The sequence below is a fragment of the Schistocerca gregaria genome, unplaced genomic scaffold (assembly GCF_023897955.1).
Source record: "Schistocerca gregaria isolate iqSchGreg1 unplaced genomic scaffold, iqSchGreg1.2 ptg001026l, whole genome shotgun sequence".
NCBI classification, from domain to species: domain Eukaryota; kingdom Metazoa; phylum Arthropoda; class Insecta; order Orthoptera; family Acrididae; genus Schistocerca; species Schistocerca gregaria.
The window spans coordinates 3,516-28,651 of record NW_026062374.1 but is presented as its reverse complement, the minus strand read 5'-3'; the positions used below and the strand labels follow the sequence as shown (position 1 = coordinate 28,651).

The 25,136-nt window shown below is 44.7% G+C and overlaps 9 protein-coding genes across 12 annotated transcripts; 4 read left to right on the top strand and 5 right to left on the bottom strand.

Annotated features, from left to right (window-relative positions):
* Positions 1-12: 12 nt before the first annotated feature.
* Positions 13-1,395, bottom strand: LOC126327190 (ras-related protein Rab-2B-like). The gene is made up of 4 exons (XM_049995842.1): positions 1,282-1,395; positions 899-1,075; positions 698-743; positions 13-624 (listed from the first exon to the last, which is right to left on the bottom strand). The coding sequence occupies exons 1-4, from the start codon at positions 1,379-1,381 to the stop codon at positions 330-332; spliced, it is 618 nt and encodes a 205-aa protein (XP_049851799.1). The 5' UTR covers positions 1,382-1,395; the 3' UTR covers positions 13-329.
* A 184-nt stretch (positions 1,396-1,579) lies between these two features.
* Positions 1,580-2,509, bottom strand: LOC126327193 (uncharacterized). The gene is made up of 3 exons (XM_049995846.1): positions 2,243-2,509; positions 1,954-2,179; positions 1,580-1,902 (listed from the first exon to the last, which is right to left on the bottom strand). The coding sequence occupies exons 1-3, from the start codon at positions 2,429-2,431 to the stop codon at positions 1,820-1,822; spliced, it is 498 nt and encodes a 165-aa protein (XP_049851803.1). The 5' UTR covers positions 2,432-2,509; the 3' UTR covers positions 1,580-1,819.
* A 50-nt stretch (positions 2,510-2,559) lies between these two features.
* Positions 2,560-5,413, bottom strand: LOC126327192 (integrator complex subunit 6-like). The gene is made up of 3 exons (XM_049995844.1): positions 5,119-5,413; positions 4,829-4,996; positions 2,560-4,703 (listed from the first exon to the last, which is right to left on the bottom strand). The coding sequence occupies exons 1-3, from the start codon at positions 5,302-5,304 to the stop codon at positions 2,646-2,648; spliced, it is 2,412 nt and encodes an 803-aa protein (XP_049851801.1). The 5' UTR covers positions 5,305-5,413; the 3' UTR covers positions 2,560-2,645.
* A 51-nt stretch (positions 5,414-5,464) lies between these two features.
* Positions 5,465-8,129, top strand: LOC126327201 (DENN domain-containing protein 2A-like). Of its 3 annotated transcripts, XM_049995857.1 has the most exons (4): positions 5,465-5,562; positions 5,642-5,794; positions 6,061-6,150; positions 6,260-8,095. In XM_049995857.1, exons 3-4 carry the CDS (start codon positions 6,084-6,086, stop codon positions 8,035-8,037), a joined length of 1,845 nt encoding a protein of 614 aa, XP_049851814.1. In that variant the 5' UTR covers positions 5,465-5,562; positions 5,642-5,794; positions 6,061-6,083; the 3' UTR covers positions 8,038-8,095. The 3 variants fall into 3 exon arrangements, with proteins under 3 accessions (XP_049851814.1, XP_049851812.1, XP_049851813.1); XM_049995855.1 differs by lacking the exon at positions 5,465-5,562 and having other exon boundaries at positions 5,789-6,150; positions 6,260-8,129; XM_049995856.1 differs by lacking the exon at positions 5,465-5,562 and having other exon boundaries at positions 5,789-6,195; positions 6,260-8,123.
* A 1,633-nt stretch (positions 8,130-9,762) lies between these two features.
* Positions 9,763-12,802, bottom strand: LOC126327199 (diacylglycerol kinase 1-like). 2 transcript variants are annotated; one of them, XM_049995853.1, is made up of 5 exons: positions 12,700-12,802; positions 12,413-12,631; positions 12,260-12,323; positions 12,046-12,096; positions 9,763-11,920 (listed from the first exon to the last, which is right to left on the bottom strand). In XM_049995853.1, the coding sequence occupies exons 2-5, from the start codon at positions 12,565-12,567 to the stop codon at positions 9,995-9,997; spliced, it is 2,196 nt and encodes a 731-aa protein (XP_049851810.1). In that variant the 5' UTR covers positions 12,568-12,631; positions 12,700-12,802; the 3' UTR covers positions 9,763-9,994. The 2 variants fall into 2 exon arrangements, with proteins under 2 accessions (XP_049851810.1, XP_049851808.1); XM_049995851.1 differs by having other exon boundaries at positions 12,413-12,802.
* Positions 12,803-13,048: 246 nt separating this feature from the next.
* Positions 13,049-15,070, top strand: LOC126327200 (uncharacterized). The gene is made up of 4 exons (XM_049995854.1): positions 13,049-13,168; positions 13,232-13,314; positions 13,377-13,472; positions 13,535-15,070. Exons 1-4 carry the CDS (start codon positions 13,082-13,084, stop codon positions 15,003-15,005), a joined length of 1,737 nt encoding a protein of 578 aa, XP_049851811.1. The 5' UTR covers positions 13,049-13,081; the 3' UTR covers positions 15,006-15,070.
* Positions 15,071-19,249: 4,179 nt separating this feature from the next.
* LOC126327180 (tetratricopeptide repeat protein 4 homolog) lies at positions 19,250-20,617 on the top strand. Its single transcript, XM_049995831.1, has 3 exons — positions 19,250-19,259; positions 19,459-19,666; positions 19,759-20,617. The coding sequence occupies exons 1-3, from the start codon at positions 19,250-19,252 to the stop codon at positions 20,615-20,617; spliced, it is 1,077 nt and encodes a 358-aa protein (XP_049851788.1).
* A 1,183-nt stretch (positions 20,618-21,800) lies between these two features.
* On the top strand, positions 21,801-22,538 carry LOC126327179 (ankyrin repeat domain-containing protein 39-like). The gene is made up of 4 exons (XM_049995830.1): positions 21,801-21,916; positions 21,983-22,022; positions 22,085-22,213; positions 22,278-22,538. The coding sequence occupies exons 1-4, from the start codon at positions 21,801-21,803 to the stop codon at positions 22,536-22,538; spliced, it is 546 nt and encodes a 181-aa protein (XP_049851787.1).
* On the bottom strand, positions 22,535-24,471 carry LOC126327186 (histone-binding protein RBBP4-like). The gene is made up of 5 exons (XM_049995838.1): positions 24,395-24,471; positions 24,128-24,275; positions 23,666-23,893; positions 23,413-23,562; positions 22,535-23,351 (listed from the first exon to the last, which is right to left on the bottom strand). Exons 1-5 carry the CDS (start codon positions 24,399-24,401, stop codon positions 22,634-22,636), a joined length of 1,251 nt encoding a protein of 416 aa, XP_049851795.1. The 5' UTR covers positions 24,402-24,471; the 3' UTR covers positions 22,535-22,633.
* Positions 24,472-25,136: the final 665 nt, after the last annotated feature.

The window sequence follows — 25,136 nt, the reverse complement described above, 5'->3', positions numbered from 1 at the left end:
GCTAGTCTGTGAGGGGTGCTAAAAACAGCCCGCGGTTGTGCACGGGTACACTGGGTCAAGTTTCACACAAAAACACCTCTCAAGGAACGTCGACGAGGGGGGAGCTTGTACAGCACTCTTTCTGGAATTTATTAATATTGGGGAAGGGAAAAGAGACGAAAGAGGAATTCTAAATTTTGGAACTTCCTTTGGAGAGATGTGCGAAAAGAAGCGGTTCATCTGCCGTTCATACGATTGGGAGGACTTTTTCAAAGCGACAGTGAAGGCATGTATGCGTTTTAAGGCATGGCCTTTTTCTCTTTTTGCGTATCTTTGACTTAGACGAAATTTTAGAGAAGACGGTTATTGCTTGTGTGGAAAAACTGGATTTCTCCCTTTTCTGCCATTTGGTATATTTTATATGATGTACGGACAAACGCTTCTTCGACATTTTCTGCCGTTTTGGCGGATGTTTCTATGAACTCCAGATTATTTTTTTTGGCAAAGTTTTCTCCTTCCTCACGCGTAACTTGACGATCAGGTTCCAAATCACACTTGTTTCCGACAAGAACAATCACTGTGTTGTTGCTTGAGCACTTTCTGCAGTCTTCCAACCAGGAGGAGAGATGTTCGAACGTCTCACGCCTTCAGTAGTCAAACGCGTTAGAAAAATGCAAGAAAAAATCATTCGTGTGCATATTGTGTATATATTGCGCACCTAGTAATGTCGTAAACCAAAAGCGCGCCGGAGGCGCCTCGATAATCTGGACGGTGTTCAAAACACTGTTAATTTTTCAATAGGGTTTCAACCGAATCCAAGAACACTCGCAGTGAGGTGGCACAGAGGGGGTTGCATGGTCGTTGCCACATCGTCTAGAGCCCTCTTGGGTAGAATGTGATCAACAGGAGGATAACATACATGAACGAGTGATAGAACGAAACTTTTCTTGCCCAGCTGTATCCCAAATTTGAAGTTTGACACGTTTGTTGTCTATCATAATAGTACGACTCCCAAATTCGACGCCGATGGTCAAATCATGCATGGGCTGAAAGCGTTTGTCGGTGAATTGCATTAACAGACAAGACTTGCCAACGGCTCAAAAGGCAAAAATTGAGCGTTAGATTTTTTTTTTGTATACATATACGCTTCGCGTAATAGGTCTATCTGTTATCGCAGCGCTTCTTGAGTTGAGCCTGTTTTTCAATGCAGCGAAAAAAAAGCAAAGATCCGAGAAATGCACTACCAGATATGTTGAGAGCAGACTCGCTAAATTACACCATGTTGTTGTGTATCATGCGTACCAGTATCGCCAACAATGATGTACTTGAACAAAAACTTATATGGCAGATTACTCGGGGTAGCTTCAGAAGAAGCAGACATCGATGATGCACAGTCACACATCTTTGTCTTAGAGATAGAAATGGAATATAAAGCGAAAGTTACTTGAAAAAAGCGAAAATTGAGAGCTATAAAATGGTTTTTTTTTTAGTCCAGTACATATGATATGGGTCAGAGGGAGCAATGGGTCAGAGGGAGCGGGCAGAAAAACACAGAAATTCGCAAATAGCAAAACCAGAATCTGCCCTATAAGGACAATTATAGACACTATCTTCAAGATTTTTTATTACAGGTGAAAGGGATATAATAGCATTTCATAAACAAGTGCTTTCTACCTGGGAAGAAGATGCATAGCCCTCGAGTGAGCATCTTATATCTTCCCTTAGGTAACATGGTCTCGCGTCGTGGTAATCCTGAAAAAAACATTGCTGTGAATTTGTCATATGTGACATTTTTGCGGCTCCTTTCCAGGCGCGGTACAAACTTGTCGAATAAAATAGTTCACATGGGTTCAGTGTAGAACCCAGTAGGTGGAAGCTCTATGCTCTCCTCAGACGAAAAGTATGCACCTTGAATGTCTGAATCTTTTCCATGACGTTAATTTATGCCAAAAAAAAATAATTTTTATGACGTACCAGATTGATAGGAAACCTCATCGCACGTGAGTAGGTCTTCGAGGCTAGGAGTTGAGCGACTATAATGGTAAGGATGCCTTAGCTTGGAAAAGTCGACATCTTCGGTTAGAGGATCCAAAAATGCCGGAGTGGGACTCGTATATGTAAAATCTATATCCGAGACCTCGAACTCGTTATCCCACTGAGGTTCTTGAACCAATGACGCCTTCTGTTGCGGGTTGGTCGTCTGTGCTCAGCGTTAGAAATTGTACGTTCTAGATGAAAGAAAATTAAAAAAATATCGGCCTACCTGGTTTTGGCTGACTAGAGGGAATTTTACCTTCTCGCTGGCGCTCGGCTGATTAGTAATGACCGTGCCGAATGCTCGAGCTTCAGCTAGAGTGTTTTGTTGGGATTTCTTTGGAACGACAATCAGATTTTCCTTGTTGGTGGAAGATGGGGTCGCAAGGAGCATGGGGGTCGAGAGAAGATGTGCCATGAGAAAGAATGTTTACTGAAAATCTGATCCACTTGTAACGTGTAGGCAATAGGCAGATGATCAACTCTACGAGCTAGTTAAACTGACACTCTAGATAGAACAAATCAAAGAAAAAAAAAACGGCTCTCTAAATCCTTTGTACATACACAAACTTTAATTCTGGACGAAGAGGCTCAAAATTGCGAAACGTCCTTCTCCCTCTATAAAAGGACTATTATCTTGATTTTTGCGAAGTCTTCAGCAAGCCTATTACGTCTCGCTTGTATCGCTGGCCAAAGACCGAGAGTGAGTAAATGAACATTTTTCGCTGGACTTCGCCACCTTGTATTGATTCAATGCATTTTCTAAGCCCTATCAAATCGACTTGTACAGGTCGTCGGATGGCCTTCAGAGCATCCAGCTTCAAGGCGTTGTTGTGGCGGTGCATCTTTAGCATCTCCAGTCTGTTTTCCGCGGGCGTCAAGGACGGGGGAACGCGCTGAACATTCAAAGCGGAAGGCTTCGGTTCGAGAGAGTCACGAACGCCAATTTGGTCGTCATGGTCAGCAAGAGGTTGAGAGTTTTTCTGGACTTTTGAAGAAGCAACTCCTTCGTCGCTGCTCTGGGATGGAGTAGAGAGGTCCGTTTCTCTTAGTCCAATCGTCGTGATTTCGTTCTCAAACGCGACTTCTTCATTTGAGGCCATCGGTTGAGAATCAGTTGGGTTCTTTGACCTTAAAAGGTCCTCCTGTTGCCTTCTTCGGATGTACTCAAGTTTAAGCTTTCTTGATCTTGTTTCCATTCCCGCGTTTGTCGTAGACGATGTTTCACTCTTCCACGGCATGTCTGCTTCGTCAACGAAATCTATTTTCTGGTTATTCTTTTTCAAAGGTGTCATTCTGGAGTGCATGGGTCCCATGTCCTTGTCTTCAACAGTTCTCAGTCCAGGTTTTTTTTTCATCAGATGAGACTGATAATCGCCCATTTCACCGATTGGAACGCGATGTTTTGCTTCATCGTCCAGTGTCCGTTTCTTGAGCAACGTATCTGCGTGAGCCGACGAAAAGAGGTTCGTCCGCATCTGGTCAAGTGACTCAAACAGTTGAGACCTGGAGAGCTCAAAAACGTTCAAATTGTTTAGATTGAACTTTGTTTCATACTGCTCAGACTGTCTAGCGCGATTGCTGGCCTTCTTTCGCTGGCTAGCCAAAGCGGACTCGAAGAGACTAGTTTCGTTGAAGGCCAGCTTGCGCACGCCGTTTATCCACTCGAGAATAGTGTACGGTAATTCGCAGCTGGCGACTAACTTGTCCGATATCAGACTGGAAGCAGAGATAGAAGATCGGGTGCCTCCCATCTCCAACCTTCTCAGCGCGGAACGAATAAAAGGGATGTAGTAAGGAGGCGTCGAGTTAATGTACCGCTCAAACTCCGCCTTCCATCTGGACGTGTCGCTCTGGTGGGCGTGATTAAATAGAGAAAGCAACATAGGGTAGTTATATGCCAACACATGCAAACACACAATGTTTTGGTCGCTGTATGGTTTCAAATAGCCAAATGGCGGGACGTGCAGCGACGAACAAACCAGATCATTGTTAGGCACAATCGAGCATTCATAGACCATGTTCCAGTTCAGCGTGCGACTGAGAATCCACTCTGTTAAGGGAGAACTTTCCAGTACGTAGACGTCAACCGGGAAATCCTTAGGATGCACCGTCTGGTTCACGGGAGTAGAGCGATACTGAATACAGGGATGTACGTGGCGAGGAGGTGTTTTGGTCATGTTGGCAGTCACTGAATAATCCTCCGGCAATGGCCAATTCCCAGGCGAGCCCGGCCGCACATAGATAGACCGGCCACGCACCGTAGGTGGCGGACAAGTAGAACTATCCTGGTGCTGTACGATGGGTTCAAATGATACGCTGACGCCAAAACTCGCGTTACTAGCACACTTCGCAAGAATCGAATCGGTAGCGAGGTACAGCTGCTTCATATTAGCGACTTGTGTGTAACTTCCGCCTGTCATTTCGCATATAGACGAAATAGTGGATGTACTCGACTCCCTACTGCCCCTTGTTGCACCCCCATTTGACGGCACGCACTCAACGCCCGGGAAGCGAACTGAAATGCCGTACACGTGCTGCTCCCATCGAAACGGCTCTAACCACAATTCGCTCTCAATATGACTGGTATCCAACTCCAGTTCTTCGTACGTCCCATTCTTGTCGCAGAATGCGCCAGAATCTGACAAAACGATGATTGCAGTAGGCTCGATTTCCCACGGATAACGACCCTAACTCCAAGAAAATAAAGCGGTAAGTTGTAAAAACACAGTTGCTCGAACACAAACAGGCAACTCGACCCCGCGGCCCAACGAGAAAGTCTGACCGACTAAAACTAACTTAAAATGTCCCTTACTTGTGCGTAGTGGTCTTTGTTATTAAACGAGTTGTTACTGAGGTGGTACATATTCAAAAGGTCAAAGCTTTTTTTCAGAGCTGATCTGATGTCGCTCAAATCGTAAGCTTCCAAATTTTTGACTTCCTGTAAAAAGGCATTAGCCGAAAGGGAATCCTTCCATCCAACCTGAGGAAATTAGGCAAAAATACATTAGTTGTCGTCAGTTCGGGCAAACTTCTGCTGGTACAGCAACCGATAAAAAAGGTAGGGCCACTCCTCCCCCCTCTTGGACGTTCAATTTTCCCTACCTTGATTGCATTCAAATCCTCTTCACATGTGACCAAAAAGTAAGTGTCACTTCGAACAGCTTGATCGCAAGCCCTTTTTTTGAAAAAATATTCCACAGCGCTTTTGGCAACATCCAGCAAACTCAACCCACAGGCTGTATGCTGGTTCATAGACGCGCTGGTGTCTATAAGGAAGAGAAACAGCATGGCTTCTTGTTCCCTATGTTCGTCGCGTCAAAATCGGGTCTGTCGCACCATCGTCACTCCAGTGAGAAACAAACAGCATACATGTCATATGCGATGACCACGAATAAATGATACCTAGAGATTTGTATTCTCTATATCGTAATTTTTTTTCTAGCGACCCATTGATTACTTAAAAAGAAGTAGGTCAGGTGTTGGCAATGTAATAAAATTATCATTAAAAACACTCGGGTTAAATTTTAGGACAATACATATGCTTTGGTACGTTTGCTCATAGATGAACAGAAAAATTTAGAACACATAATGTACTACGACATTTTCAATCTAACCCAGCTTTAAGCCTTACAGTCCCTTGAAGTTCATCGAATTCAACTATACGCCTTTGACTTGAATCTTCTTGGTATCAAAAACCCTCAAGGGCTAAACCTCTGCGTGTTACTTCCGCAACACAGGTTGACTATAACGGTTTTTATCTACTAAATTATTCAGTCTGGTACGAAATAGCCATTGGTAGAGATATCATTCTCGTAAATCCAATGCGCAAATATTTTACTGTTATTGAATTTTTCAATATCGGCAGTCGTAAACCTAAAGAGAGGGCCGATGAAAGCCGCTTGTGCGACAAAAATTTTGTTCTCTCTCTGTTGATTTTAATACAACTATTTTGCCGTAGTCTACCGCCAAGCCAAGTTCTTTTGTCTCATATATCTCATAAAGCGAACCGCAGTTTACCACGTACTGATATACTTGTGTTGGCAGTATGAGCACATAAAACGGCTATCATGAATCGTGTACGACAAAAACAGCCTCTTTACGAGTACTTCTTGATTATAAAGATGCAATCTATAGGTAAGTTAGCTCTGTCACAGAGTTACTAGTTCACATTATTATTAGGCATGTCCCAATCACCTCAGCTTGACATTCTCGTACAACCTTTTTGCTGATATTTTTTTCAAAGATGACATCCCTGAAGCTTATCTAGAAACGATCTATCCCGTGCGAGATATTCCCAAAGATGAACAGCCCGTGATCAGCAATGCAAGCGAATTTTGTTTCCCGGACAAAAACTCTTTCCCTAAGCTTAAAATGTCTGAAAGTAACAAGAGGTTTACTTTTACTGTAACTAAACTCGAGGGTCAAAAACGGTTTGGATATTGCCGCCGTCATCTTATCGGCTTTAATCTGGCAATTAAGCGCTGGCCTATTTGTTTCTGCATTATAAGCAGCCACTACTCTCATGTCTTTTTCTATAGGATTCTCGATGAATTGATTAATTTGGATACAAATTCTGTCCTCCAACTGGTCACACAGCTTAGAAGTCGCGAATTCCCCCTACCAGGTGAGTCTGTTTGCACAAGCATAACCATTAATCCAATGGTTCATGAAACCAGAGTATTCAACTTCGATCGACCCCTGCAGGACACTTCTCTTTCTGGCTTTGCCGACTTCAAGTTGCTCTTCAAATACCTCGATCCGTTCACCATCGTTGCAATCATCATCGCACTTTTAGCGGAAAGAAGGATGATCTTCTTCTGTAAAAATTTGTCTGTTTTGACGAGCTGCCTCCAGGCATGTATCTCTATAATCTACCCCTTTGTATGGCAACATGTTTTCATTCCGGTTCTTCCGTCGAAGATGATGAATTTTGTGTGCGCACCTGTACCCTTTGTCATAGGCATTATAGCGAACCTGCTAGGCGAGCTGCAGTCAGTAGCCTCCAGTATGGAAGAAGTCATGATAATCGACATTGATGCTTCAACTATCTCTCCACCCCCCACTGACATTTTTTTGCTTCCAGAAAAAATTTTGATCAATTTTCTGTGTTCGGTTTCTAAAATGAAGCAACTTACAGCTCATTCCCAACGGAATGTCTTTTCAGACATCGAGCAAAAATTCAAAAGCATGGTGGACAGCACGAGCTCCAAGTCCAAGAGGAGCGAGGGACAAGATAACCTGGCACAGTATATCCAGGAAAACTTCAGACTCGATGAAAGGTCAGCTGGAGATTTAGAGACGCAAGAGATAGAAGCCATTATTAACAACTTTTTTTACGAAATATTCAGTCATTACACCAAATTTATTACGGAGTCCTCCTTCGACAGGCAGGGATTCATTGAGTACCGCAAAAACTTGAGGCCTTTACTAGAAATCATAGCAGGATCGCAGCTCTTCGAGCAGTTTATAGTACAGACACAGCTCATCTTGGCATCCTCGCGCAAATCTGGCAAAAAGCTGCCATTTAGCGAACCTTCACAGCCTCCTTTCAACATGAAATCTGACTACGAGGCCAATCCTCGAGCCTCCATAAACATAACTAAGCTAAAGCCCACCGCCATTGACCTAGACAGCATTTTTATTAGAGAAGGATTTTTAAAGAAGTATGGTAAAGGAATCAAAGGAACTGCTTGGGCACGGTGGAAGGAAGGCAAGGACTATTACAAAGGATCCGACGATAATTCCAAAGGAACGTTTCAGCAGCGCTATTGGCGTCTTGGCCACAACTATTTTTCTTATTACAAAAAGAAAAATACAATTTTGCCTGCTGGAGCCATCATGCTTAAGCACATTTCACATATCAAGATAGTTGAATTTAAAGGAATCCAAGGATGTATGGAAATTAACACCGATACACGAAAATACATTTTATACTCAGAGGATATAAACAACATTTTGTATTGGATACATTTATTAGAATGGAGAATCAAAGTGGCAACAAACCAGGGCGCGAAGAAATAGATCTTCTCGCATGTTTTTCGAGCTGCAATATAAACCGACTATTATATATAGATGTAATGAATATCTCACTCATTTATTGTCTTCAGCTCGAAGTGCAAAGTTTTTTCCGTTTTGTTCGGCTCTTTCCGCGTAGCAGAGAGGACTAGGTCCAAGACCTTCGCGATGTAGACGCGCTGCCCTTCGAATATCGTCTGTCTTTAGAGAACGCGGCAGTACCAGAGTTGCTGGGGTCGCTAATCAATTTGGTTGTTTTTAGCACTGGGAACATTTCTTTTGGTACTCGTCGAAATGAACTGACCGAATACGAAATATTTTTTGTGAAGATAGATACTTCACTGTGCACTTTCAGAATGCCGAGGTCTCAGCATTCTGCATTTTTGTGCGCGGTGACTTCTTCTTGAATGCCTTTAATTCTGGCCCCTACCTTGGGCTTGAAAGAGCGTGCCTGAAGACTATTTTTGGAAGTCGATTTGCATTTTTCGCAACTCTATCGTCGCCGTAGTTGAGCAGCTGTTTTGCGGCGTGAGGCTGTGAGTTCCATTCGTGCGCAGCCACGGCCCTTTCCTTCGGAAGTGGGCTGTTGGAGCGGACTGGCAAAAAATGTTTGCAGGTAGTTTCCGACAGGGAGACACGTCGGATTTTGAGCGCACAAAAACAAAAACCAAGTTTGTAGTTTGTAAGAGGTTTATGGCGAAACCACAAAGTTATTTTTGGTCTCTGTTAAATGCTCGCTGGTCGCGAAAGGATCGGTTCGTGTTGACGTGTTGACGACATGCGTATGTGTATACAGTGCTCAAGCTGACCGATCTTGTTTGAGGTTCCGATGTGAACATTGACTGGAAATCTATCGCTCTCGGTCATGGCAAGTATCGTCGAAAAGAAATAGGGTTCGGTAGCTACGACCGCAAGACACGCCTTTGGTCGAATGGAATTGTTTACCTTCGCGAAGTCTCTCTGACCATTGGTGGCTTCGGCAGCTCTCTTTGGGATGCGGCCGTCTTTCTCGCTCGTTGGATTGATTCGCATCCTGGCGTCTTTCGAGATGCAATAGTGCACGAACTCGGGTGTGGCGTGGGCCTTCCCGGATTGGTCGCTGCTCGGTACGCGCAGCACGTATACTTTTCTGATTACTTACCTGGCGTCATTGAAAACGTTCGGTACAACATCTTGATCAACAGTAATTTAGACTATGTGGACGAGAGCGATCCTCCTGATGCCCCTGAGTGGAGACGCTCTATCAAGTTCAAAACCACCTGCATGCAGCTAGATTGGGACGACGAGGTCTGCAGGAGCTCGCCTGTACCGCTTGCGGACATCATCATTGGCTCCGAATTAACATACAGCCCCAAAAGTGTCAAAGGCTTGGTTCGCACCGTACAACAGTACCTGAAAAAAGACGGTGTCTTCTATCATATTCTCTCAACTGATCGAGACGGTGTTTCGATGTTATGCGAATGCATGCGGGAGGCTGGATTCAGGGTCGCCCGGCATCCCGTACCCGAACGGCTGTTAGATGGATCATTTACCACAAAACAGCGGCCAGAGAGTTACGACTTTTACACGTTTCGATTTGAGGGGTCGACTCATCCTGATATGCAATGAAAAGACAGGGCCTTCGCTACGCTGGCCCCGTTTGGCCTTCAAAGGAGAGAGCGTTCTCACACACCAGGGGGGATAGAGCCTAGTTCTAGACGACCACTAATGCAAAAAAAAAATCAATAGGAGTGCGTTCATCATGCACATCTGTTTTATTCGGTAAAATTAGTACACGCTCATTCTTGCAGATGATCGGGGTGCGATAGCCAGGGTGACCTGGCTCCGTCGAGGTGTCCTTGTGGGTTCGGACTAGTAAGTGTATAACGCGCGTAGGAACTTTTTCGTCTCCTTTGTCACTTGGCTGCACATGCGTGAAAAAAAATACCCAATCTGGCCTCTTCTGGTAGTGTGAGTCTCGTCTTCAAGATTCCCTCGGCAAAGAGTGCTTCCTGTGCCTTCTCCCTCCATGCTGCACTTCCGCACAGCACTCATCAGCATAATCATCCGCTGAGGGCAGGTGAGATGTGCTTCGACTTACGATTCTGTAGAGCTTGGGTTTAGAAAAATGCTTCTTAGCGTCTTGGGGACTCAAATCGGTCTGCTTTTGTTGGACAGGAGAAGCGAAGCTCGCTTGCTTGCGCCTCCTCATCTTGGCATTCGCGTTGGCACGCAGCATGTTCTTGATGGCGTTTTTAGTGTTTTCGCCTCCTATCAACATGGTACATTTTTTCAAACCTCTTCCGTTTCGATAGTTGAACAGCAGCCGTGACTGGTTTTTGTGCTTGATTTCAGTTTGACAGGGAGGTATGACCCACGGCTCGCCGTCGCACTGCACTGGGATGGGAATCAGGTTGGTGATGGTGGCTGAGTGGGCTTGGGCGATTCTGATGCCGGAGCTCAGGCCGGTTTGCAATCGGCTCAAGTGCATCACGCCCTTCAGGCCTACCACCTCGAAGATGAAGTCGTCGATGCGGGGAGGGAAAGCTTGGTTTTTGGTGTTAGAGGGATCGCCCCACAAGTTGGTCCCGGACCCGTAGGATGGAATCTGCAAAAAGACGATGGCTTGAAGTTGCTTGGGCAACTGAACGAGCTTGTTGTCGAGCTCCAGTTTGATCACTTTGTGCAGCGGTTTCGACGTCATGTTCAGAAAGGCGCTCTTGAGGCCAAAAATACTGTACCAGGCCTTGTTGATGGCGTGGTGCGGAAAGAGAGATGGATTAGTCTTGCGTGCTTTATGGAATTCCAGGGCGATAAGGGAATCGATGCCCAGGCTGAAATAGTTATTCATGACCAGTGTCCTGGCTTGGGTCTTCTTGTCAATGATGGGACATGTTTCAAGAGCTGGAGAGGCGCATGGGCACTCCTCCTCTGGCGAGGCTTTGGACGCAGCTTCGCTCGTTTTCTCATCTAAGCCGCTCAGGACGCTGCGCTGGTCCGACTTCCTGTTCGTCTGGCGCTCTGGTCTTCGAGACTCTGGCGGTATCACTTCCTTGGTGCTCTCGCTGCGTCTTTTCGCCCTGGAAGGCGTAACGATGTTGATGTCTACGCCCTTTTTTTGGCTGATTAAATACTTGTAGCCGTTGGCGAAGTCGCCCACAGAACTGCTCATTCGAGTTAACTTTTGCTTCAGAGAAGATGGCGGCGACTCCTTTCTGTTCTTGTGGTGCCTCGGGTGGACCGATTTACCTTTGCCTTCGTCGATTTCACTTTTTTTGTCGTGCGTGCTGTTGGAGGACGACGACATCCGGGTGCTGGAGCTCCTATTCCTATTAGATGTGCGGTGGCGAGTCTCGCTGTCCCGCCTCGGCTCCTTTAAGTCAGATATGGACGAATTCAAGTGCGCATGGCCGTTCTTTTCGGAATCGCACGACGTCTCGCTGTCGTATGCGAAAGCCGCGGAGTGGTCAGTAGAAGCGGCCAATTGCGTGCTCGTATAAAACTGAGACTTCGACAGCGGGCCGCGATCATGGCGATGACGGTGGTGATGGTGATGGTGATGGTGAGGCACGGCCAACGGCTTAGACTGCGCATCTTCGGGCGAATGATCTGCCTCTTTGTCTTGTTCCTCTGGCGCCGCGCCCTCTGGAGCACCGCTATCTGCAAGAATGCATTCTGCGAGCTCACTGTCGTGCAGGCCCCCCGCATTCCCCTGACATAGCTCCTTGTGCAATGCTTCAATTTCCTCTGAAGTCAGCTCACGAGAATCGACGACCCAGCGATCGAAATTCATGCCAATGGCGTCCAGAATGCTGTCCAGCCAATCAATCAGCGACGCATCCGAGTAGCTGGACCCCCACTCCAGCACTCTAGACATGTCGTTCCCCGTCCCCAACGGCATGGGCACTACCTGCAGACATCGCAAACGGTCAACACTAGGAGCCGAGCGTCTAGCGAAAACGAAAATCACAAAGTATTCGCTCGTCGTCAAAAATACTCGAGAGCCACTTCTCTGTGCGTCCGCATAAAACGTACGCTTGGCTTGTACCTAAACTCAACGTTATCTATAGATGAAAGCACCCATCCCTAGATTGCCAAAGCACGCGAAGGGAGACAGTTAGCAATAAGATACACCTCATACGTGTGTCTAATTCATACATATATCAGAAAATCAGATTAGCTTTTCATGCGTCTTCTATGCGAGACCGTGCGGATGGGAACAACGCCGAACTCAGCTATTTACACGTACTACTGTACCGTCCCCACCACAAGCGACAATCGTCAGACCCTTCTCGTCTCTGTATTTTTTCAGTCTGCCGTCGGTGATGCACCCCCGTCAATGCGCGAAGAAAGTCAGAAGCTCGCCAGTTTCTCAGCACCCCTCACTCTTTCTTGAACGCACCCCTCCTCCGGTCCGCCGTCCCCTAGGTCGAACACATGGTCCATGCCCAAAAGGCACTGCAGTTTGGTGTACAGCCTCAGACCAAGTCGCCCGCCACTCTTCCCGTTGACAAAGGCTATGATTTTGTTATATTTGTCGATAGCTGCCAGATCCATTGAAGAGAAAGCGGTGTAACGGCAATCTGCTGCAGAAGAGCGCAAATCGAATGCCAACAACTCTCTATATTAAAAAAATAACACCTGAGTTTATGCAACCGTGGCATTCTGGGGGGAGTTTTGCATGCTTACACAAAAGGCTCGACACGCAAATATTCGGTAATCCCAGATTAGCGGGTCATGCGTGAGTTACAGGCACCGGCAAGTGCACGAACATTCGAATCGAAGAAGTATTGCGTTGATGGGGGCGACTATATTCTTTTTTTCTTTGTAGGAAAATATCAGCGCACGAGAAAATTTTTCACGAACCAGCGGTCTGAAAGCAAGAAAACGCACTGGTCCGACCTATCACCACCCGTGTCCACCGTGCTCAAACAATGCGAGATGGCTGTCTGGTCTTCTTGCGTTCTCAAGTAGTTTTCCTCTATTAGTTGGTGCTTGTGTCAAAATATATTTTTGCGATAAATAGGCACACACAGTCAGACTTAGGTCACTCGTATAGCATTCAGTAAGCATGACATCGTTTGCATTCAACTATCTCGAAGCAGTATCATGTCAAAACAACGATTTGCTAGCTGATCTCACCAAATACTTCACCAGTGTATGTGAACAACTTTTACCTCAGGATTGTTTTGAGGACCCCATCTGATTTTTGTCACTTGAGACATCATCTATATTTCTGTACTCAGCCGTTCTGCTGGCGGTAATATTACTGCTGTTCGGGCTATATGCGATAAAAACCGTCGGGTACGTATCTATTTGTAGAAGTCTTTTTAGATTTCCGCTAACCGCTGTCGGGTGAGGAAAAGAGCTAGGCAGTACAGCAAGCCTCAGAAGGGTGGGGGCGACCGCTCGCTGTTGTTGGATGCCACGTGGGTGGTGCTCATCGTCTCTCTCGTATTTTTGTACGCCTTTACCTGCGTAACCGGAAACCGCTCCACTTGGGTTTTTACTGACCATTACCAAGTCTGTCGTGTGTGCTGTACGCCGTTTCGAACGTTTTGATGTACCGGAGTCTGAAAAACGTCACGCAATCTGCCGATGATCTGTACGCCACGATCAAACTCCAGGTTCGCGACGTTACTAGTATCTCCGCTCTGCTACGGAGTCTGGGCACAAGCTTGACTGAGAGTTACGGCGAATTGATGAACCAGAAGGACGGTCTCGTGAATGAGTTCATGAATCGGACGGCAGACGTTCTGTCTGCCACGCGGGAGGTTCAATCCGCCTTAGAAGACGCCAAAGACAGTGGTCTCGGTGCTATTCTGGACACCACTGAACTTGAAAATAACTTGAGCAAACTCGAAAAAATAGTGGTTGATTCGCAAAAAAGTGTTGAAACGTTCAACAATATGAAATTCCCGGACGTCTGCGATTTTCGAGACCTCATCAATGATTACGCGAGTTTGGTTGAGAATGTTTCCGCGGAGCATATCTTCCAAAGGGTCGATCCGTTTATGGGATACGTTACGTCTGGGCCGCTCATCTACTTGATCGTGGTTCAGGTCATCGTGGGCTTGGCGCTGGTTATCATGTCCATCCGAATATTCTGCAAAAACACTCGTCACTCCTTCAGCATGACTGTCAGCGTCATATGGACCATTCTCTTCCTTTTTTTCTCGGCATTGATCTATTTGTCTATCCCGCTTTTCCTGAACATCATAGCATCTCAGTGCCAGGGTCGCAGGGAAGCGATCATCTCGTCGGTTCAATGCCTGCTCAACACCCTCAACGAGTACACCATCACGAACGCCCCATCCGTCGCGCCAATTGTTAACAGAATCGTGGTCGAGATCTCCAGCGATGTCCCTAGGCTGCTGGATAACAAAAACAAGAATCTCACTATCTTAGAGCTGTACAACCTCGACTTTCTATCCCTCCTCTCAGAAGGCAGTTCCACACCGATCACAGTGGCCCTGGAAAACGGCAAGCTTCAGGCAGTGTCGATGATCGACACTCTCGTGGCCGAGCTCAAGTCGGTCAGGGAATTAATGCCGTCCGAAAACACCAACGCCACCTACTTCATCTGCCCATCCAACCCCCCCGAGATCAGTTCTTCCTGCGACGCCCTGAACAAAAAGATCGCCCTCCTGTACACCTCAATTTCAAACTTAGGGGCTCTGTCTGACCAAGTCGAGCTCCTCTCTAACTATGTCTCCTCGTTCTTCGACTCAACGTTGAACGCCCTCACCGACTTTGATACCGCAATGAACCAGCACCCGTCCCTCCGATTCGGCTGGATATCTACAGCATACAGCGGATCCGACTACTTTTGTGTTAATTTGTACATGCACCTCATCATAAACATCTCGTGCTACAGCCTTCTCCTGGTCATGACCTACATAATGACACTGTTCTCAATCGTGTGGAGCCTGCGCCCCGATAACGATCTGCCTCTGGATGAGCGCTCACCACCAGCACCTCATATACATATGTAATTCTTATCTGTAAACATTGAGAGTAACTATGCTAATCTGAAAATAAAACAACTGTAAAATCCGTATTTTCTCTTTGTACCCCTACCATCTACGTTGACACGATAATTTCTTCTGTAGACTTGTTTCTACTGGCCATCTGGACACACCGCTCGTGTCGTTTTACGTACGAATTTCACAGAAAACAACGTAGCTTGACAGCATTTTTTACAGAACACGTCCAAAACAATCCATACGTCTACTTTTTTCTAAATAAAACTGTACAGAAATGCCTCTTGCGAGTACCCGAACGCACTCTCTCGGCTACGCTATTAGGCATTCAGGACGACAAATTCATAGACACACGTTACAGCGACAACTGTTGCCGATATCTCGGTATGAACCCTTTTACTAAGAAACGTGCCGCTGATGGGTCTGACGTGCATATGCTAACTGTTACCAATTGCTGCACCACTGCAAATATTTAAAAGAACAATATTTGATGGAAAATACCGTCTTGCGACTATTTTCTAAATTGCGCATAGATAGAATCTGCTATGTTAATCAAACGCGATGTACCTAGTGTAAAAAATGGAACACGCAGAAACATCCTCATGCATAATACGTCGACGTGGGTCACGGATAGTAACTCTATAATTAACACCTAGAGGTTATTTACTAGCTATTTAAATAATTTGGACAACTTTGGTTCTAGCAGAACGAATAAGTATTAACAACAACGACACCAAAAATATATTACCATAAACAACACAAGCAGGTGTACTGTATCAGCATAAATTTTACATTCAGATAAGACATGATAGCCCCCTATATAAATTCGCTAATGACCGTACTAATAAAAAGACCAAAAACTTCCTCCTCTGTAAAATTAATTTGTAGAATGATGCATCGCCTGACAGTATTTGAATGAAAACGTTGGTGCGCAGCATCTCGTCTGTAGCAGCTGGCTACGTATATCGAGATGTACAGTGATATTATCCATTTTCCAAAAATTCAAATTCTCACATCAAGCATAGCACATCTTATGGACGAAAAAATGACTCTGCTCCCATCAGATACTGGACATAATGCTAACAATAAAATTGAGCGATAAATCCAACTCATATTGTGTATACAAAAAAGAGCGTACAACGACGTTAGTTTATACGAGCTCACACCTTTTTTAATGAAATTAACGCTAGAGTGAAAAAGTTAAAAAGGTGTTAAAAAGTGTAAATAGTATGTTGAAACAGAGTAGTATGTCGAGCTGGGTTGCATTGGTCACTTATCAGAGGAGTTAAAATCTATGGAACGGTTCAAGCTAATACAGCTACAGTTTTAGTCACCGAAATGCCCAGGCCTGAATCTTGTGTAGAGCTGAACGCATGTTTTAATATATATCAGAGTGTTGAATCCGTAATTGAACATGTCTAAACTCAGACAGATCGTTGCCCTAGAGATGTGAAAAAGGTCTCCAAAAAAATAGACAACCAAAAATGAATCTAGAATCCAATATTACTTGAAAAAGCTAAAAAATGCTATCATAAGAGAAAGCACAAATTTATAATGTAGAAGATGTTACACAACGTAAATACTTTGATGAAATAGATTCAAATCTATTGAAAATTCAGCATTGTATTGTTGATACTAAAATATAATAATTCAGGCATAATTACAATCAAGTACATAGACCAAAGTACAAAAATTATAAGCAATATACATAACTGCTATGAAAGCAGGCCTACGGAAATAGATTTTAGATATGCCCATGCCGAGGAATTGATCAATAGATAGAGAAAAATCGGCCTATACGACAATGTGAGATGCGTAATGATGAAGTTTTGCACAGTAATTACACAAATACTCCCTAATCAGTACCCTTATCTAAAAGGTGATGAGTATTAAACACATAATTGAAAGCGAGGAATTATTAGGACATCGATATTTTACCTGCACTCAATCAAAATTCACCTTGAAAATCCTTGATAGGTGATAGACAAACATCACGTAATTAGAAATAAATAAAAAAATAATTGTAAAAAAAAGCGTCAAAACAACCAAAAAAATCTAGAAAACAAACCTGATAAAAAAATATCGCAAATACAATCAGATGCAATAATAATGATCTTAACAGTTCATATCCACTGAATATTACCCAGGCTGTCTTTAATCCTATTTCAATAAAAACACAATTTTTGCGATCATCTAAGCAGTCCTGATTTATGATGATTTATAGATGAGTACAACAACTCCTTATACTCGCCTTACAAGTCCATTACAACTGATAAAACAGGTTGTCTATAGTGTTATATACCAATTTTAGGATTAGCATTTGTCAAACCTATTGAATTTATTACTTGTACCGTTCCATATATCTTGTAAGCTGCGTACTTAATATTTTATAGCCTACATGTTATTACTACTTAGTGTTATTTTTTATGCGATACTCGACGTAAACAATCCATAAAATTATTAATAAAATAGATATATATCCTGCAATGGATGTGTATTTACAGATATAGGCGATGCGCGTTAAATATGCCCAAAGAATATCATCTGGAGGGGAGTTTGTTGCTCTTTCATCAGCTAATAGATTGTTTTTTGGAAAAAGTTCTTTCACATATCTTAATTCATTATGTGCCTTTACTGTGTAAACGGTATTGTTTTCTGTTTTCAACGAGCTAGCTATTTTGTTTAATCCAATTATCTCTTTACCTCTAATTGTCATTACGTCAAATTCGTCGTAATCAATAAATAAATTTTTACTGTTTCTAAATGATTGGGCAGCACGATTTGATACTTTCAAAGTATATTCTTGACCTTTCTTAATGTAGACTCCATTCATTCCTTGCATATAGTTTATATTATATTTTGCAATCTCCGGCTCTATGAATCTATCAATATCGTTTATAAAATCTTCTAGTTCTCGTAATTTATCAGAAGTTTTAGCTACACTAACTGGACAAATATATCGATCATTTAATACATCGCAATTATCTACTTGATATACACGATAACGATTTTTTACATAGGAGATTGCAACCTGGTTTGGAAATCTGTAGTATCGTCTATTAACAGTAGTAAGAGTTAACAATTTATAAACAGGGAGTGTTTCAGTTTTGATTATTATTGGGACTACTAGCACTCCATGAATCGACGGCGTAGTTTTTTGACTGTAATTAGTAAGAATAAACTTACTTCCATAGAACATTGAGGATACATCCAAATTACTATATTTATAATTTAAATCTTTTTTCATTAACAACTCACTGAATTCGTCTAAACTTATCAATTGATGATTTACCTCACCTCGAATAGCACTATCCAAAACGCTTTCATATTTATTCCAATAGATGGACAAATATTGATATGCAAGATCTCTGGATATAACGCTCCTATTGACAGTGCAGAGGTTATACTTGAGGTTTTCTATATTTTTTTGTAATATTTCAAGTTTAACAGTCACCCTATTGATTTCAGACACAATACCTCCTTGATTATGTTTTTTGTATAAATCAGCAGCAATTATATCAGTTACGTTTTTTAATAATAAAATTCCATTTATTATTGTTGAAGAAACAGAAGCACATGCAGAAGCGATCGCCTTTGTCGTCGATATCCAAGATATTGGTGTTATAATATTTTCTTGGTTTTTAATGTGAGCAACACAAAAATTATCATTAACGATACATAATTGCTTGAGCACATCTATATTTAATCCAGTATCGGTCTGTTTCATATACTTGTTGAGAATGTCTTCATCTGGATGTATATTCTCAAAACTACCACACATCCTAGGTGTTGCTAATAATTTAGTTGGCGGTATAACCCATATGAATGGTATAGCCAAATGCTGATTTGGGTAAGATGCAATCCCTACCCATTCTAAGTACGTGTCAGCTTTTGCTATATGCATATTTGCAAATAGAAGGTACCGGGTTATATTCAAATAAAATATAAATAAAAATTTAGTAACAGTATTCATCAAAACAATTCGGTATATTTTTAACTGGCAGACAAATCCAAACGAACAGTTGGCTCTATACAAGTAAATGATAGTAAAGAATTGAAATTTTTGAAGAGGGTTCTGATAGGGGTTATATTTAGGCTCGCTGATGACGTTATAAACAATATTTGCGAGTTGTGTGGATCTGAGCTATCCAGATGAACCACTGAAAAAACAAGGCCACCATTGACTTAAATTATTGACGTTATAAATAATGACTATCATCTATGCAAATTTGGGGTGTATGATACGAAGAATAGCGATGAGAGATGGTAAATTCTTGTTGTTGGCGAGTATAAGAATATATGAATTAGCCGAGAATTAAAATAGAAATCGAATTGATTATAACTATTTTAGCGGTTAATATTAATTCTCTTATAAAAAGGTGGCGTACAATAACATACAATACACATGTAGGTTCTGCTGCGCATAAAAAAAATAATGTATGGCGAAACTTTTTTTTCATTGCAGGGTCTCTCATGATCGGGGCTGCGGCCGACGTCGACCCCCTAGGGGACGCTGAGGGCGACTGGGAGTCCGAGCACCCTCTGTTCATGACCAGAATCTCAGATCACTCGAACGAGAAACTCATGGCCCTCCAGGAACTGAAGTACGGCCTGTCCGAGCCGGAAGGACGTGCTGACTGCTACAAGGATCAGGGGAACTATTTTTTCCAAAAGTACGCTCTGTGAACCTTCACGCGGCGGCTTGAGGATTTTTTTTTGACTCCTTTTCTCCTTCATGTCACACATATTTTATTGTGTGTGGCAGAGGTCCGAAGTTTTACAAGCAGGCCAGAGAATGGTATTCCAAGGCGATAGCGGAGCCGGTTGATTCTGACCGCCTGTCAGTCTACTACGCAAATCGCGCCGCTGTGGAGCTGAAGTTGGAGAACTACCGGCGCGCTCTAGAAGACTGCGAGTCCTCCGTAAAGCACAATGCCTCGAACATTAAGGCGCACTTTCGCGCGGCCAAGGCCCTTTGCGGCCTGCGCAGGTATTCGGAAGCATTGTCAAGCATAGTGTCCGGGTTGAGCTTCGCGCCTAGCGACTCTGAGCTTCTGCTCGAAAAAAAGAAGATCGAACAAAAAATTCAAACGGTTGAAGAAGAAAAAAATCGCCGAGTCATCAAAAAAGGCTGCGAACAGCCGATACGTCAAAATATCCGGATTGGTCCTTATCTCTTCGAGTTCATGTCCGAATACCTGACCGAGGGCACGAGGCCCTACGAGGATGAGTACGGCGCGACTCACTGGCCGGTTCTGTTCTTGTACGATGAATACCATCAGACAGACTTCGTAAAGGATTTTTCTGAGCTGCACACCTTCAAACAGCACTTGCAAGAAATGTTTCCCGAAGAAGTGTACTGCGATTGGGATAGGAGGCGGGAATACGTCTACCATCGCCTAGAGGTCTACGTGGTCGTCAATCACGTGCCTCCCTTACACGGGAGAGCTAAGGGACCGCCCAGAAAGGTCAGGGTCAGCCTGACGACGACCTTAAAGCAAGTCCTCGAACATGCGGAGTACATCGTTCCGGGATATCCTGTGTTTTATGTCGTCGTTTCGGATTCGGACTTCAAGAAGGCATTTTTGAAAAGACCTATTGAGACGAGGTTTGGCGTTCGATAGGCGCACTCTTAAATCGTTCAGCGTGGTTTTTGAATATATTAACGAGAGGTTCATCGGGGCGGACCCCCTTGATTACGGAATATCTTTGATCGTAGGTGATTTTCAGATCCTCAAATTCTGGGGGGAAGATAAAAAAACACTCTTTTTCTAATTTCGAACTTTTTCCGTACATTTGCAGAGAGACTTTGTACGCATAGTACGTATGTGCGATGCCGTTCTATCACAGAATGAGGATGTGCTCTCGAAACTCTGGGGGAGGATGGGGACCCCGCCTGATGATGGTGAAGTTCAAGTCTGTTTCTTTTTTCTCATCACGCACGGATCTGCATGCTGCAGGGGAGCTCAAAATGCATGCGGCCCTGCTGCTCCAAAAATGTGAAGTGTATTCCTGACCTCATAGAAGCTCTCCAGACTCGAAGAAGTTCTCGGTATTACGAGCTCGACGCCCCGGTAGTTAGACCCCTTTAAAGTGTGTATAGGCGTACCAATTTGTCCTGTCAAAGTTCGAGGTGAATTCACGGTCTATGTCGACCTACTCAGTCCTTGGACGCCGGTTGGCGCTGACAAGGAAGCACACAAAGAATGCCAATCGGTCGATGGGCTCGATTTTCCATCAGGGACTTTGTGTATTTTGATTTCGTTGTGGTAGAACTTTTCTTTCCCTTTGGCCGGGCGCAGATATGGATCTATCTCTCAGTCCTCAAATAGAGGTCTTTGCTTCCGAGCCACAGGTCCCTGGCACGCGAACTTACGCAGACTCGCCGACCGCTCGGCCTCTATAGAAGCCGAAGGCGCGCTCTAGGCGGCTCCCGAACTCGCCCGAGGAACAGCTTCAAACAAGTTGTACTGAATGACGCAGAGGAAAAAAAAAGTCTCCTCGAGTCTCCCACAGTCGAGGCGGGCACCGATAGCAGACGCGAGGTGATATCACGAGGGAGACCGGGTAGAGGGAGGACCCTCGCGTCTCATCGGCAGAGAAAGGATCTACGGAAACTCAGTAGCAAAGATTGTCAGCGCCAGTGCGGATAATTGAATAGCTCTTATTGAGCGAATGCGAGATTTTTGAAAAAACTTCCCAGCCCCTACGTCGCGCACGGCTATACTGCTCGCCTTGAGGTTTAAAGTCTGCTTCTTTTTTTTTTTTGTGCGCTCAACTGTGCAAATCTGCTTCATACCGTAACGAATGAACAAGCACGAGGGCCAAGACTCGACCCACGAATGCTCGACCCATCCCGGCTCCTTCTTGACCCAGACATTGGCGGAGCTCAGTTGCGAGAGAGGACTGTGGTCTGCAGTTAGGTACCGTGATTCTGAATCGTTTTGTTAAAAAAAAAAAAGAAGCCACCATATAAAGCAATTTATTAGGGACGGAGACGAGCAAAAGGTGGCGAGCCTGATCTCCAGGGTACGTACATTTCCCTCGTACATACTCTCGCGGTGCCGCGGCCAAACTGACGCTGTCGCCAGAAGGCAGACGTCAACGAACGAGACAGCTATGGATATTCCTTGCTACACTATGCCACGAAGAACGCGAACATCTGCAAGTTGCTCTTAGAAAGAGGTGCCAATCCGAATGGAGAAACGAAGTTTGGAAAGGTGCGTCTCCTCTACAAGCTGTCGCCACATAATGTTCCCCTTTATTTACTCGAAACGCGTCCAGGTAAGGCCGATTCACCGGGCGGCCTACGCGGGCCACGCCAAGGTGATACAGTATCTGTCGGAATTTGGCGCCGACGTGAACGCGCAAGATGCCGACAACTCGACCAGCCTACACAAGGCGGCTCAACAAGGCCACTTGGATACCGTGGCCACGCTCTTGATGCACGGAGCGGACCCGACAGTTCGCGATGTCAGAGGAAATACGGCGGCGGACTTAGCAAAAAACGACCAAATCAGGAAAATGCTCGAAAAAAAAAATTGATCTTTACTCACAGCATAAAAGAGAAGCATTTTTTAGCACGTTCCACCCCAAAAAAAAAAGTATTTCGGCGGTAACACGCACTCTTTCAGAAAGCTTTAGATCTTAGGTTCAGTCTCGTCCTTCTGATCGGAGTGGATGCTCTCCGCAATTTGCCATATCTGCAGAATGTTGTTGGCGTCGACGCTGGCGATGACCCAGTCTTCGTTGTAGTTCCAGGCGAAATCGGACACCTCCGACGTATGACCGCCGTGAATGAACAGAAGTTCCGGAGGACCATCTTCCTGGCTGTCTGGAGTCTGTTCTGCGCCTATGCAGGCAAGATCCCAGATGAAGACACGTCGATCCTGACCAGCAGAGGCGAGTATGGTCTCACTGAAAGGGGACCACTGAACTTGGAAAATTTGGTCCGTGTGACTGACGAAGGTATGTAGTTGGGTGTTCAAGTTTCGAAGGTCCCAAAGTCTGACCGTGTTGTCCGAAGAGCCTGTAGCAAATATGTATTCGTTGAAGGCATTGAACGATACCGCGTTGATTTCGGCAGTGTGAGATTCTATTTGGCTGCAGGGTTGCTCAGGGGTGCGAACGTCCCATATCATAATTTTCTTGTCGTCTCCAACTGAGGCAAAAGAGTTCTCGTGCTTAGGATTCCAAGACACGTCCTCGACGATAGACGAGTGCCCAACAAACACAGTTTTGGGATCCAACGTGGCTCGGCCTTTGGTATTCGCCTCAACGTCCCACAAACAGATGGTCGAGTCGTTGGAACCTGAGAGAAGGTGACCGGCCCTCAGTGGGTTCCAGGCGAGGCCATATCTAAAAGGAAGTGTCAGTGCCTGTCATTAAAAAAAAAAACCAAAACATGCTCTAAACGTACCCTTCTTTTGTGTGTCCCTGCAGTCTGAGATCAGGTCTGCAGGTGTCATCAGACGGCTGCGAAGGATGCTTCGTGTAGTCAAACAGTAGCGCGTCGGCGTATATGGTTTTTGTAGCCAGGATGTTTGGGTTTTGTGGCATATAACGCGCTCTACAGCGCAGAGGCACCACAAGGTCGCAGTCCAAGACAAGGGAGACAAGCTTGTTACAACAAGAAGTTTGAGCGCAAGAGAGAGAAAACAACACTCCCATACCTGTTCACCTCGCCCTCGTGATTCAACTTGACTTTGATATCTATTTTACACTTTGACATAGCGCCATATCCCCCTATATCGCCTCTTTGGTCGTCGTACCTTCGAAGGTCGAAGGCGGTCTCTTCCAAGGGGATTTTTACTTCAGCAATCATCAAGTAATTCATTTCCTTCACTATGGTGTGTGTTCCCAACAGCAGGCGCTGAATCGAACATTCGTTGTTTTCGGAGCTGCCTCGGCGAAAGAGCGAAACAGAGGCGGTATTAGGCGCGCGAAGTGAGACCGAGTGGGAGCGAGAAAATTTTTGATGTTAATTATCAGTTACATGCAGCGCGTTGCATTAAGCGCGACCAGGTCGTGAACACAACCGGACACCGCTCTGAACTACGCGAACCTTGCTGCGCGAACGGAAGCGCAGACATCAGAGGACTCTCTCAGAGGGCCGAGGAAAAGGGGGGACATACATTCTCTTGTCTGGGAACCATTGTACCGTCAGCGAGGGCCACAACAACGCATGAGAGAGGACCAAGTCATACAAAAATGGGGCATTCTTTTTCCATATTTTGTATTCTTCATTGATGAGCTTTTCTTTCTGGACCTCGGTGATGTGATCTCACGAGGCAAGAAGAACGGTCAGTATCGGAAGATAGGCGGAGGGAATGCTGGTTCTTGTCGAAGAGCAGCGTCGGGCCACGCGCAGAGGCGGTGCAAATAGTGATGATAGTACATACTTGTCATGTAATTCGTAAGAATTAAATACCTTCGCGCACCTTGCTGAACAACAAAATATTTTTGCGCTGGTTGAGAAAGTGTGTTTTTGTATTGGTTTGGTGTCCATTGCGTATATGTGTGTATGAAAAATATTATTGAAGACTTAAATTCAATAAGCGAGACACTCCCCGTTCATTTGAATTGCTCGTATGCTTAAGCAAATCGGTAGTGTGGGTCTGCGTCTACGTACAAATAGCTAGGTTGTTCTTAGGATGGGGCACTTCCTACAGGACGAAGGTATGCACACAAATTGGTGCCAGGTTGATGATTTAGTCACGAGTGTGCGCGATTCTGGACAAGAATACGTTCCCTTGTCTTGAGCGTGGTTGTGCTAGCTGGAAGTGTATTGCACGTTCTCGTGCACAGAAGGTGAGCGGGCCTTGTAAATTTCTCGGTGACAGGTTTCTCACGACAATTGACTTTTCTCGACGCAATAGAGTTCAATTTCCTGGTGCTCTTTTACTTGAAGAGCGGACCTTATAGAAAGTTAGCAGAGGAATTAGAGAGGTGCCTGGTTTCAGACGGCAAGCTTCCAAAATACATTAACTGGGATGGGACCGTATCGCCCTTAACGTTCGACCGAAATAGTATGTAGCTTTTTCAAAGTTCGAGTGAAGTGGGGGGCGGAGTGGGAGTTGTTCCTGAGTGGAAAAGAGAAGAGGCGGCGAAGCGCGGTTGGTTTTTGCGCGTGGCGCTCGCAGG

Coding starts and splice junctions, on each gene's coding strand:
- LOC126327192 (XM_049995844.1), bottom strand. CDS start 5,304: ATGCTGTTTCTCTTCCTTATAGACACCAGCGCGTCTATGAACCAGCAT. Junction 4,997..5,118: donor AGGATTTGAATGCAATCAAG/GTAGGGAAAATT, acceptor TAATTTCCTCAG/GTTGGATGGAAGGATTCCCT. Junction 4,704..4,828: donor ACAAAGACCACTACGCACAA/GTAAGGGACATT, acceptor TCTTGGAGTTAG/GGTCGTTATCCGTGGGAAAT.
- LOC126327201 (XM_049995855.1), top strand. CDS start 6,084: ATGAATCGTGTACGACAAAAACAGCCTCTTTACGAGTACTTCTTGATT. Junction 6,151..6,259: donor TATAAAGATGCAATCTATAG/GTAAGTTAGCTC, acceptor TTTTTTTCAAAG/ATGACATCCCTGAAGCTTAT.
- LOC126327190 (XM_049995842.1), bottom strand. CDS start 1,381: ATGTGTGACTGTGCATCATCGATGTCTGCTTCTTCTGAAGCTACCCCG. Junction 1,076..1,281: donor CATCATTGTTGGCGATACTG/GTACGCATGATA, acceptor TTGCCTTTTGAG/CCGTTGGCAAGTCTTGTCTG. Junction 744..898: donor TCGTTCTATCACTCGTTCAT/GTATGTTATCCT, acceptor AACACCGTCCAG/ATTATCGAGGCGCCTCCGGC.
- LOC126327200 (XM_049995854.1), top strand. CDS start 13,082: ATGACATCGTTTGCATTCAACTATCTCGAAGCAGTATCATGTCAAAAC. Junction 13,169..13,231: donor TCACCAAATACTTCACCAGT/GTATGTGAACAA, acceptor TTGTCACTTGAG/ACATCATCTATATTTCTGTA. Junction 13,315..13,376: donor TATGCGATAAAAACCGTCGG/GTACGTATCTAT, acceptor GGTGAGGAAAAG/AGCTAGGCAGTACAGCAAGC.
- LOC126327179 (XM_049995830.1), top strand. CDS start 21,801: ATGAACAAGCACGAGGGCCAAGACTCGACCCACGAATGCTCGACCCAT. Junction 22,023..22,084: donor TGGCGAGCCTGATCTCCAGG/GTACGTACATTT, acceptor CGCTGTCGCCAG/AAGGCAGACGTCAACGAACG. Junction 22,214..22,277: donor GAGAAACGAAGTTTGGAAAG/GTGCGTCTCCTC, acceptor AAACGCGTCCAG/GTAAGGCCGATTCACCGGGC.
- LOC126327180 (XM_049995831.1), top strand. Junction 19,667..19,758: donor GGGAACTATTTTTTCCAAAA/GTACGCTCTGTG, acceptor TGTGTGTGGCAG/AGGTCCGAAGTTTTACAAGC.
- LOC126327199 (XM_049995851.1), bottom strand. CDS start 12,567: ATGGATCTGGCAGCTATCGACAAATATAACAAAATCATAGCCTTTGTC. Junction 12,324..12,412: donor GACGGCGGACCGGAGGAGGG/GTGCGTTCAAGA, acceptor CACCGACGGCAG/ACTGAAAAAATACAGAGACG. Junction 12,097..12,259: donor GTGGTGGGGACGGTACAGTA/GTACGTGTAAAT, acceptor TTGGCAATCTAG/GGATGGGTGCTTTCATCTAT.
- LOC126327186 (XM_049995838.1), bottom strand. Junction 23,894..24,127: donor TGGTTCCCAGACAAGAGAAT/GTATGTCCCCCC, acceptor TCGCCGAGGCAG/CTCCGAAAACAACGAATGTT. Junction 23,352..23,412: donor CAGGGACACACAAAAGAAGG/GTACGTTTAGAG, acceptor ACTTCCTTTTAG/ATATGGCCTCGCCTGGAACC.
- LOC126327193 (XM_049995846.1), bottom strand. CDS start 2,431: ATGGCACATCTTCTCTCGACCCCCATGCTCCTTGCGACCCCATCTTCC. Junction 2,180..2,242: donor CTCTAGTCAGCCAAAACCAG/GTAGGCCGATAT, acceptor CGCTGAGCACAG/ACGACCAACCCGCAACAGAA. Junction 1,903..1,953: donor TGAGGTTTCCTATCAATCTG/GTACGTCATAAA, acceptor GTCATGGAAAAG/ATTCAGACATTCAAGGTGCA.